The sequence below is a fragment of the Tamandua tetradactyla genome, chromosome 6 (assembly GCF_023851605.1).
Source record: "Tamandua tetradactyla isolate mTamTet1 chromosome 6, mTamTet1.pri, whole genome shotgun sequence".
Lineage (NCBI taxonomy): Eukaryota > Metazoa > Chordata > Mammalia > Pilosa > Myrmecophagidae > Tamandua > Tamandua tetradactyla.
Window position 1 is genome coordinate 138,499,471 of NC_135332.1, and position 12,684 is coordinate 138,512,154.

A 12,684-nucleotide genomic window follows, 5' to 3' on the forward strand; every position below is an offset into this window, starting at 1 on the left:
TGTTTCAGTGAATAGAGAAGATATTTATTAAATTGTAAAGAGGTCTCCATAAAAGGGTTAATGTATTAATTGTGACTTAATTGCTTGATGAAATAAGTGTCTTATTTATACCTAGATTCCATTGTTTAAAACTTATTTTAAGGAATAAAATCTCATGTTTTGGAGATAATTAGAAATATTGGTTGAAAAGAGATCCATTTATTCAATTTCAAAAGTCCTTTGAGGAGTTGAGCCCAGAGTTGGCACAGTAGGCCAATATCTAAATATGGTAATTTTTGCGTAAATTGTATACTGTGATTTTTGTGTGAAATTAAAAATGAAGTTGCTGTTTAATGTGTTCTAAAATAAATCAATGCTAAATTTCTCATTTGGAAAAGAAAATACTTGATATTTCTGAAATGATAGGAGAAATACTAAAACATATAGTATTTAAGGTTTCTATGTTTTCTTTCTCACAGGAACCATTGGTTTTGACTATTATCTTATCCCTCTTTGTGAAACTTCACAATGTTCGGGTGAGTATTTCGTGATTTCATTTTTAAAACTTCTTTGAAAGAAATTTCTTTTTAAAGTGTTCTTTTTTTTTCCTTTTTTAGGAAGACATTGTGAATGATATTACAGCTGAACATATTTCCATTTGGCCATCTTCCATTCCCAAGTAAGAAATATTATATAGCTTATTTTTTATTAAATTATTTATGTATATTTAGAAACCATCCTGCCTAGTGTAGATAATCCTGAATAATTGGATTAAAAGGCTATGAATCTTTTTGGATTCTAAAGCCACTTTAGCGTTTCTCTATTATCGTCATTATCTTCCTAACAATCATAGGTAAAGGCGGAACTCTCTAAGAATTAAGATATATTAGCTCCTCAATCTCAGTGTGATCCTGATTACTTGACAGTAGAAAGAACTGGAAAATTGAACCTCATGAAATAATTATTTTTCTATCAGGTTTCCAGCATCTTATTCCTTTGTAAGATTCCATTTGAAAATGATTTGTTTTTTCATAACTCCCTGTAGCTTTCTTCTAGTACTGTGATCATCAGAAATTACCACCACCTATTTTACCCACTCCCATAGGTAGACTTTTATTTTCCTCTTTCCAATATAGCAACCTCTCACACAGGAGAGTCCATTTGTTTCTTCACAAAAGTTACTTTTCCTTCCTCCCTCTACTTCTGATCTCTTTTTACTTTGTACCTGAATGACAGGTTGAGCCAGGCCTTATTTCATTGCATTTTGAGGCATCTGTGAAGAAGAAGAGTTTAGTAGGTAAATAAGCAGGCAATAGAATGACAACAAGTGATTTGATTTTATTTCAATCTTAGAGTTTGAAAGCAATTCTGGAAAAGAATTTTGAGGGTTAGAAGTGGCTAGATGACTCTGTTTCTCTTCTTCCTGAGGCTTATGTCTCTGAAGATCACCATGTTTTATCAAGCAAATGTTCACATCCCCAGCATTCCAACTGCAGATTTTGTCATAATGTATTTCTTTTTTATGTGCAATTTAGTATATTAGATAGCAATATCTATACCTCAGGTAGAGATCATTTTGCCTTTTTAATTGATCCTCTTTGTCTTTTCTTCTTTAGCCTAAGTTTAGACTCTAAACATTATTTTAAATGTGTATTTATAAATCAATAAAAGAATGATTTAGCATAGAGGCTCTGGAGCCAGGCTGTTAGGGTTTGAATCCCAGCTTCTCCACTTTATCAGGTATATGACCTTGGTTAAGTTATTTTTTGTCAGTTTCTTCATCTGTAAATGGGTATAATAGTAACTGCCTCAGAATTATAAGGATTAAATAAATTAATGCATTTTCTAAGCTAGGTGTTTAGAATAAAATCTAGAACATTAGTAGACTTAACTACTATCTTCATAATAAAAATACTTAAATGTAAATTGACCCAGAGAAAAGAAAATGTGACTTAATGTTTCACCCGAAAGAATATTTCTCTTGAGCAGGAGTCCTTGTTGACTCCAGTAATAGTGTGAAAATGGCATTATTAAGTATTACTTTAAAACAATGTTTGATGTGTAGGTAGATTTCTTAGACTTGTTACCATTTTGTAAATTTTTGTAATACAGTCATAAATTAGTTTATTTATTTGTAAATACAAAATTGGAATTTGCTAATACCACTATTCCCTTCTCTCTGTACCTGGCACAGTGATGAGTCATGATAAATTCTAAACCCTGAGGGCAACAGAAGCAGTTTGTCCCAATTCATCTTAAAATGTAGAGCCATAATTTGAACCATATGTGTCTGAATCCAGAGCCTTGATCTTTACTACAGTGCTTCTCTACCTCTCAGAGGTAGAAACTAGCAGCTGTGTTTCTTGGGTACTGGCCTGACTTTTATCATCACAGTTCTGTGTTCTAATTTTCTATCCCTAGACTTGCCACTTTAACCAGGCTCAGATCAGCTACCGATTTCTTGACTGTTTATTGCTGCCTGAATACACTGAAGTGGTATACTTGCCACATCTAGCCCCTGGCCCCACAAGGTCATGGAGATATTTGATCCAAGGGAGTTACTCTTGCAAAAAAGTTCACATAATGAATCGAAGGCCACATAGCAGTATCGTTAGTGTTTGGGCTTTTTTGTGTGTGACTTTTTCTGGATGATAAAACTTAAAAATCATTTGAGGGAATTTTATGAGTCTTTCTACTCTTTCGTTGCCTGTAAATTGTGTTAAAAAAGAAGAGAAAAGGTTTTATCCTACTACTTTTATGTTTTATACAGTTGTAAAAGATTTAAGAATACTTTTTTGGTATGACCTAGTGTGCCTTCTGTGGCATTTTGAAAAAAAAAAAACAGCAGACAAAAACCAGATTATTTTCAACCCCTTTATCCAAAGCTAGCTTTTCACACTTTCTTGGGTTTCATTGTTTTGATAGTTTTTGTATATTTACTGCCAGTAATATTTACCATTTTATATATATGGTCACCTAAATTTTGGCTCTTTTTGTTTTTTAATAATGCTTGGTATGGAATTTGAAACTGACTTTAAAAATAGAGATTAATGTTAACTATCTTTCCCTTAGCCTCCAGTCAGTGGACTTTGAAGCTGTGGCAATCACAGTGAAAGAGTTAGTTCGGTATACACTCAGTATAAATCCAAACAACCATTCCTGGTTAATTATTCAGGCAGACATTTATTTTGGTAAGTGTGATGTTTGGTTGCTTAGTGATGTTTTATTTTCGTGGTACTTTTAAAAGTGAAAATAAATATATTTTATATCTTATTACAATACTTTATTAAACTTCATAGTCTTGTTTGAGATTATCTAGCTCTTCTTCCTAGGTAAAATTAAGAATTAAAACTATAATTTCCTTACATTTTTTATTGTGTTTATGTATACATTTTATCTTTGCAAAACCTTTGGTTGAAATGTCTTTAAATTTGTATTGACTACTGTTTTGCTTTCTTTAAAATAGTGGATGTTTGTTCATCTAATAAGTTGGTAAAGCATTCTTAAGGAATAGGGTAAAGTTTTTTTGTGTTTTTTTGGGGGGGTGAAATTGCTATTTAAGGGTTTTCAGATATCTCCAGGCACTTTTGATAATTATTTGTATTCTTTAAGATAATTAGATTCCTGATTTCCCCCCACCCCATTATATATGAATAGGATTTTCCAACTTGAAATAAAATCTCTAGTATTTTTATTTCTGTACAGATCAAAAACATTTTCTGACTGGTATAATTTCAAAATGAGGATTTTAGGAGTTGATTTTTTTAAAGGGAAATTTCAAAATATACAAGTAGAGAGATAATATAATAAACCTCATGTACCTAACACCCAGCTTTAAAAGTTATTAACTCATGGCAAGTCTTGTTTTGTCTGTGCCTTCAGGTATATCATCACATCATCTCCTCCCCCACTGAATTATTTTGAAGCAAAGAAGAGCTGATTTTATTGTTCATTTTCACCCCAACCCCCAAAAGAATTTATCGACAAGATCTTAATATATTTATGCTCAGAATAGATATGCTGATTCCGTACTACTTTGAAAAATTAGGGTATATTTCTAGTTATATCATTTGAGAAATAAATACTATTTTCTGTATTAGTAGGTTTGACAAGAAATCTGAGCTAAATTTCTGGCAGACCCATTTTAGAAAGCAAAGAGTCTATTATATTACCTCTTTCAAGTGGTTAAGAAGCCAGTGTTTTTGTTTTTGTTTTGTTTTTCAATTTTGCCTTAGATAGGTATAAAGTTTTATCTCTGTAGTTGAAATCTGCTTTTGTCAACTCATAAAGTTATATCTTACTCTCCACCAAAAAGGCCCTGTCTTTTTTTTCCAAAACTTTTATCTAATGATAGGTAATTATTTATCTCTGATTTCTGCTTCAGCAACAAATCAGTATTCGGCAGCTCTTCACTATTACCTCCAGGCAGGAGCTGTGTGCTCTGATTTCTTTAATAAGGCTGTGCCCCCCGATGTTTATACAGACCAGGTAAATTAATATTGTGGGCTTTCTTTTCCTTTACCTACCTTCTTTTGAGGCTCCTTTTCTTCTCACTGCACTTCTCTGGGTATACTTATTCATTTTCTGAGTGTGTAATGATGTTTTAGTTTGCTAATGCTGCTGGAATGCCTTGTACCAGAAATAGGTTGGCTTTTATAAAGGGGATTTACCAAGTTACAAGTTTATAGTTCTAAGGCCATAAAAATGTTCAAACTAAGGCATCCAGGGAAAGCTATTTTGACTCAAGAAAGTCTGCTGGCATCCAGAACACCTCTGTCAAACATGGCTGGTGCCTGCTGGTCCTTTAGCTTTGGGTTTCACATTGCTTCCCTGGGGGCATTTTCTTTCTGCATCTCCAAATGTCTCTGTGTTGGTTCTAAGCTTTTTCCAAAATGATTCCCTCTTAATGGACTCTAGTAAATGGATTAAGACCCATCTTGAAGGGGTGGAGACACATATCCGTGGAAATCACCTAATCAGAAAGTCCCACCCACAACTGGTTAGGTCACATCTTTCTTCATGGGAGCAACTTAATCAGAAAGAACCCACCCAAATAGTAGATTTGTCCTCACAAGGGACATAACAGTTTCAAACAAGCACAGATGGTAACTCCCAAATTGATTACTCTAGGCTAGATAGCTCTTCATATTTCTAACTCCAACTTCCCATAGACCATTACTGCTTTGATTTCCCAAGGACACCTCAGGCCCAACCTGTCCAAAATCTATTACTTACTTTATGAGGTAGGCTCCTCTCCTGACACACTCACCTGCCTTTCCAAAAAACAAACCTCAAATACCATACACTTTATTCTTCTTTGTTGAACCATTTGAGTTGACTAAGCTAAAATCCTGAGCATTATTCTTAGCTTTTTTTTTCCTTATTTTACTGCAACCAACAGTTGCAGTAAGAACCTTATTTTACTCGTCTGTCCATAAGGTAGATAAAAGAAGCAACATCCAATTGGTTATTGAGTCATTGATTCTACCTCTTAAATCTCAGAATTTGATCAGTCTTTTTTTAATATATTTTTATTGATAAATCTTCAGACATACAATACATACATGGTATACAATCAGTGGCTCACAGTATCATCATGTAGTTAATGTATACATCACCATCATCATTTTTTAGAACATTTGCATCACTCCAGAAAAAAAATAAAAAGAAAAAACTCATACATACCATGCCCCTTACCCCTCCCTCTTATTGACCACTAGTATTTCCATCTACCCAATTTATTTTACCCTTTGTCCCCCCTATTATTTATTTTTTTATCCAAAATTTTTTTACTCATCTGTCCATATCCTGGATAAAAGGAGCTTCAGACACAAGGTTTTCACAGTCCCTCAGTCACACTGTAAACGTTTTATCTTTATACAATCATCTTTAGGAATCAAGGCTACTGGAATACAGCTCAGCAGTTTCAGGTACTTCCCTCCAGCCACTCCAATGTGCCATAAGCTAAAAAGGGATATCTATGTAATGCATAAGAATAATCTCCAAGGTAACCTCTTGACTCTGTTTGAAATCTCTCAGCCACTGAAACTTTATTTTGTCTCATTTTTCTTTTCCCCCTTTTGGTCAAGAAGTCTTCCTCAGGGCGGGCCGCGGTGGCTCAGCGGGCAAGCGTGCTTGCCTGCCATGCCGGAGGACCCCGGTTCGATTCCCGGCCCCAGCCCATGTAAAAAACAAACAAACAAACAAAATATAATAAAACAAGAAAATGTTTAAAGATGTTTCCCTTCCTTCCTTCCATCCTTCCTTCCTTCTCTGTCTTTCCTTCCCTTCCTCCCTCTCTCTTTAAAAAAAAAAAAAAAAAAAAAAAAGAAGAAGTCTTCCTCAGTCCCTTGATGCTGGGTCCTGGCTCTTCCTGGGATTTCTGTTCCATTTTGCCAGGGAGATTTGCACCCCTGGGAGTCATATCCCACATGGGGGGAAAGACAGTGAATTCACCTGCTGAGTTCGCTTAGAAAGAGAGGCCACATCTAGCAACAAAAGATGTTCTCTGGAGGTGACTCTTAGGCCTAATTTTATTTATTTATTTATTTTAAAAATTTATGATACATAACCACATATAGACATAAACATTCTTCATATGATCATTCTGTTCTTGTTATATAATCACTCACAGTATCATCACATAGTTATATATTCATCATCATGATCATTTCTTAGAACATTTGCATCCATTCAGAAAAAGAAATAAAAAGAAAACAGAAAAAAATTCATACATACCATACCACTACCACTTACCCATCCCTTTCATTGATCACTAGCATTTCAATCTACTAAATTTATTTTAACATTTGTTCCCCCTATTATTTATTTTTAATCCATATGTTTTACTCTGTCCATAAGGTAGATAAAAGAAGCATCAGACACAAGGTTTTCACAATCACACAGTCGCATTGCAAAAGCTCTATCATTATACAGTCATCTTCAAGAAACATGGCCACTGGAGCATAGCTCTACATTTTCTGTTCCCTCCAGTCTCTTCCATTACACCTTAACTAAAATGGTGATATCTATTTAATGCATAAGAATAACCAACCTCCAGGATAACCTCTCTACTCTGGAATCTCTCAGCCATTGATACTTTATTTTGTCTCATTTTGCTCTTCTCCCTTTTGGTTGAGAAGATTTTCTTAATCCCTTGATGCTGAGTTCCAGCTCATTCTAGGATTTCTGCCCCACGTTGCCAGGAAGGTCCATACCCCTGGGAGTCATGTCCCACGTAGAATGGGGAAGGGCGGTGAGTTTGCTTGTGTGTTGGCTGCGAGAGAGGCCACATCTGAGCAACAGAAGAGGTTCTTTTGGGGGTGACTCTTAGGCCTAATTTTAAGTAGGCTTAGCCTATCCTTTGCGGGATAAAGTTTCATATGAACAAACCCCAATATTGGGGGCTCAGTCTTAGGCCTAATTTTAAGTAGGCTTAGTCTATCCTTTGAAGGAATAAGTTTCATAGGGTCAACACCCAAGATTGAGAGCTCAGCCTATTGATTTGGTTGTCTCCACTGCTTGTGTGAATATCATAAGTTCTCCAAATGGGGAATTTGAATATTTCCTCCTTTCTCCCCAGTCCCCCCAAGGGAACTTTGCAAATACTTACTTATTCACTGCCCAAACCAATCTGGGATATATCGGGATATCACACTAGCCTAGACAGACATGGAATTCAAGATTCCATGTACTTAAGTGTTCAGCTAAACTGTTAGTCTTTTTCAGTATGCATTGCCATATCCTCTGGTTCAGGCCACCAATATGATAATTTAACAAATTGCATATTCAGTATTTAAAATAAATGGCTTTTGAAATAAGGTTTTAAAAATTTTAACTAGCTTTTGAAAGTAATCAGGATCTTGTTTCTGTAGGTAATAAAACGGATGATAAAATGTTGTTCTTTGCTGAATTGCCACACACAGGTTAGTTTATGATGTTAGTTCCTTTTCATGTATTTTAGAGTTTTATATATATAGCACTAGAGTGTTTTTTTCCAAATCAGAATTACTTAAATTTTGGTGTTGAAGGGTTTGGCATATTCTTTATGTTTTTAAATATTTATAGAAATTTTACTAAAATGAAAGTATTTATGAATTACAAAATAGTGATTTTTGAACTTCCCATTTAGAAAGAAGTATTTTTCTTACATTTAAGAATATATACTTCAGTCATTAGAGAAATGCAAATCAAAACCACGAGATACCACTTCACAACCCTGTGATGGCTGTAATCAAAGATAGACAGTAACAAGTGTTGGTGAGGACGTGGAAAAATTGTAATCCTCATACATTGCTGGTTGGAATGTAAAATGGTGTAGCCAATTTGAAAAACAGGCAGTTCCTCAAAAAAATAGAATTACCATGTGAAACAGTAATACCACTCCTAAGTATACAATAACCAAGAGAAACGAAAACATACGTCTGTGTAAAAATTTATACATGAATGTTCATAGCAGCATTATTCATGATAGCCAAAGTATATAAACCCAAATGTTTATTTATCTAACATTTATAAATTAAATGTATATACATATAGTAGATATTACTCAGCAATAAAAAGGAATGAAGTACTGATAAATGTTACAACATGGATGAACCTTGACTATATTATGCCAAGTGAAAGAAGACAGACACAAGGGCATCTATTATATGATTTCATTTATATGAATTATACAGAATAGACATCTATAGAGGCAGAAAGATTAATGGTTGCAGACGCAGAGGATTGATGGAGAATGGGGAATGACTGCTGAATGGTGGGGATTTACTTTTGGAATGATGAAAATGTTCTGGGTCTCTTTAGAGAGGTTATCATTGCACAAGGTTGTGGATATGCTAAAAAGTACTGAATGGTATACTCTCTAAAAGGGTGAATTTTATCATGTGAATTATTTCAATAAAAAGTATTTGTTTAAAAGATGTTAACAATACTAAAGAGAAAAAAAAGATATAGCATTATGATTGCTTTCCCTGCTTGATGTAGATCTGATCTGTTTGGTTTTAAGCAGCATTGTTAGCTTAAATTTTGCCAGAATGAGCTTCTGTACCTCCCACCTACGAAAGGTTTAATTGCATGATCTGTATGTTATTTATGTCACTTAGTTTGATAGTTTTCCATTCCCTTCATTTCAGTTTTATGAACTGGCTTTTTTTGCTGGCTTTTTATTCAAGTATGCAGAGACACTTGTGTAAATGTCTTTGAAATTAAAATTGTATAGAATCCATAGTATGAGCCTGACACACTCAGTGTAGTCTGTCAGGCTTCTTAAATTACTAAAGAAGGTATTCTTGATATAATAATAGGAGATTACATATCCAAAACCAGGAGAATCATTGACTCTAGTTACTTAAAACCATTTTTCTGTTTGTTTATGTAGGTGGCAATTTTATGTCAGTTCCTCAGAGAAATTGACTACAAAACAGCCTTTAAATCACTGCAGGAACAAAATAGGTATGAATGTTTTTATTTATTTTGGTATGAATGGTTTTAAAATAAAATGGAGTTGAAATTTTTCTGCATAGGAAAAAAATAACTGAATTTTATTTTTCAGTCATGATGCTATGGACTCCTACTATGACTACATATGGGATGTTACCATTTTAGAGTACTTGACTTGTATCCTTTCATCAAAAATATGATGTTATAAAGATCCTCCTGGCACTACCCTTTGATAGTTACACCCTCTCCATTCCTCCCATCCCTAATCCCTGGCAACCAGTAATCTGTTCTCTATCTCTGTAATTTTGTCATTTAAATAATGTTATATAAATGGGTTCGTAACAGTATGTGATCTTTTGATGTTGACAGTTTTAATTTAACATGGTGTCTTTGAGATCCATCCAAGTTGTGTGTATTAATACAATAGTTCATTGCTTTTTTCTTTTTTTTTTTTTCTGCAGTAGTAGTGGTATGACTGTAGCAGTTTGTTCAACCATTCACCTATTGCAGATCATTTTGGTTGTTTCGAGTTTGGAACTACTACAAATAAAGCTGTGTGTATTTGTAAAAAAAAAAAAGTTCCATTAGAATAGTTAATTTCTGAAATTAAAGAAGTATGTGATACTGTGTATTTTTCAAATAAAAAATATAAATTGAGATTGATGATATTTAATAGTATCAGATTCATTATTCTTAACTGATTTGTGTAGATCTTCATCATAAAAGAGGAGAAACAGATAAAAGACAAATCGCAGTAAGTGTTCCTTCAGGGATTACTTGACTTCTTGAATGTTAAACAGCTATTAAGGTTTAAACCAACAAAAAAGATTTTTTATGCCTAGTTACTGTGTGTTCTGGTTTGCTAGCTGCCAGAATGGATATTCCAGAAACAGAACAGCTTTTAAAAAGGGAAATTTATTAAGTTGCAAATTTACAGCTCTAAAACCATGAAAATGTCTCAGTTAAAGCAAGGATGTAGAAATGTCCAATCTGTGGCATCCAAGGAAAGATGCTCTGGTTCAAAGCTGATGACATTCACTGAAAGGCACATGGTTAACATGGTGACATCTGCTAGCTTTCTCTCTAGGCTTCTGGTTTTATGAAACTCCCCTGGGGATGTTTTCCTTCTTCATCTCCAAAGGTCTCTTGACTGTGTGGGCTCTTGTGGTTCTTGTGGCTCTGTGGTTCTCTTCAAAATGCTTCCTCTTTTAAAGGATTCCAGTAAACTAATCAATACTCACCTGGAATGCATGGAGTCACATCTCCCTCTAATCAAATGCTAATACCCACAATTGGGTGCATCACATCCCTATGGCGATAAATCTAATCAAGTTTCCAACCTACAGTGCTGAATAGGGATTAAATGAAAGGACTGCCTCCATATGATGGATCAAGATTAAAACATGGCTTTTCCAGGGTACATAACTTTTCAAAGTGGCATACTACCAGTATTTGGTTCTTAGTGTGTACCTCTTAAAAGATCCTTTTTGAAAATAGGAGTGTTAAATCATTTCATTTTTGTATCTCAAACCTTCAAATGTTTTTCCATCATACAAAATCAGAGCCCTTAAAACGATTTAGCCTCCAGATACTTATCAGATCACCTTTATAATGTTTGCTGAGAACATTTAGACCTTAGGGCCTTTTAAATTTTCTTTGCCAGAAACATTCTTTACCCTCAGGTCTCTCCTTAAGTGTCACCTTCTTCGTAATCATCCTTTCCTGACCATCTTATAACAAGTGACTCCCTCCCTTTCCATTCTAATACTATTTCTATTTCCCTTTTTAATTTTTCTCCATAGTACTTAGCAACATCTGGTATACTATATGCTTATTTATTTTCTGCTTCGTCACAAGGATAAGGACTTGGTTTTGTTACTGCTGGTAACTGGAATGGTGCCTGGCACATGGTGGGTGCCCAGTAGTTACTTCTTGACTGGCTGAATTATTTTTTACTTAAATTGGACTTTTAGGCCAAAACATACATTTTAATTAAGTCCCTTCTCCTTTGGAACTGACATCTACCTCCTTACTAGCTCATCCTACTTCTTGATTACTCCTCTGTGTACATTGAAAGACTTCTGATCAACTTATTTAACACCCCTAACCTTATAAGTCCTTGCTGGCTGCACTTCCATCTGTTGCCATCTTTACTCTCCTTTAACCACCCACTCCTAAAGCCGTGCTGTAATGTCAACCCAAATTGTTCTGCATAAGATTTTATACTGCATCTCACTATCTGCCAATAACCTATCCCTTTCTGATTTCCTGGCTCCCGTGTTCCTCTGGATCAGTGAGATGCTCGGGTGTGTGCCAGTTTTTTTTCCCATCCTATTTGCCCTTTTCCAACTTGTCTTCCTTCCCTGCTTACCCCAAGTATAGCAAATACCAGTCTATTATACTCTCACAGACTCTGAGAGTCAGTAGGTCTGCAGTGCAGCCCTGGAATCCAATTTTTAAGTTTCTCATATGGTTATGAGATGAACGATTTGGAAACCATTGTGGCTGACTTTCAGAACTACTCTTTAATTGACATCCTCAGCATCTTTGCTTTTCTGTTACCCCACCTGGAAAAATCTCAATACTGAATCAGTTCAATAATTTATGCTTTTTTTTTTCCAGGACCACTAAGTCCTGTTGGAGAAAGTCCTATAACCAAACTACTAACCAGTCTTACCCATAGCTTGTCCTTATCTATTTTAATTGTTTTCCCTGGCACTACTCGGTAGTCTGTATTCTTTTCAGGGATATTTTAGACTGTCCTTCCTGTTAAGTCTCCTATCCACTTTCAGTCCTTTCCAGTTTGAATAACTTTCTTGCCTTTATATGGTTAGGACATAGCAGAAAAAAGAGTGACTAGCTCATATCTTCATGGAAGTGGCCTTGGAAATGCCCACTTCACATTCCCATGTCAAATTCCTGCTTCTCACCTTTAAAATAACCTGTAACTATACTATTGTTAGTCCACTCTTCCAATCATTAGAAATGTACCATTCTGTAATGAAGGACAGTCTTTGTACTTTTGATTCTGTTTCCTCAAGGACCTTTTTAATTAGTTCTCTCCTCTCCTCTCCTATGTTGTTAAAACTTCTTCCATAGCCTGTAAACTATTTCACCCTTAATAAAACTTTTCTTGACTGTGCCTCCACCTCCAGGTACCTCCTGTCCCTTCTCTGCCTAGACTTTTGAAATTCAGCCCAGTGTCATTTGGCTTTTGCCATTACTGCTCTTTACTTTCTCAAGGGTCATCAAATGCCAAAGCCA

General features: G+C 34.9%; 1 protein-coding gene across 5 annotated transcripts in view; it reads left to right on the plus strand.

The window, feature by feature from the left end:
* INTS8 (integrator complex subunit 8) overlaps positions 1–12,684 on the plus strand; it is a 78,017-nt gene that overhangs the window by 63,696 nt on the left and 1,637 nt on the right. For all 5 annotated transcript variants that reach the window (XM_077167230.1, XM_077167229.1, XM_077167228.1 and 2 more), the window contains 8 exons: positions 459–515; positions 597–658; positions 3,052–3,170; positions 4,364–4,467; positions 7,854–7,904; positions 9,359–9,432; positions 9,533–9,597; positions 10,131–10,174. In XM_077167230.1, coding sequence (XP_077023345.1) covers positions 459–515; positions 597–658; positions 3,052–3,170; positions 4,364–4,467; positions 7,854–7,904; positions 9,359–9,432; positions 9,533–9,597; positions 10,131–10,174 — 576 coding nt within the window. The remainder of the gene's footprint in view (positions 1–458; positions 516–596; positions 659–3,051; positions 3,171–4,363; positions 4,468–7,853; positions 7,905–9,358; positions 9,433–9,532; positions 9,598–10,130; positions 10,175–12,684) is intronic.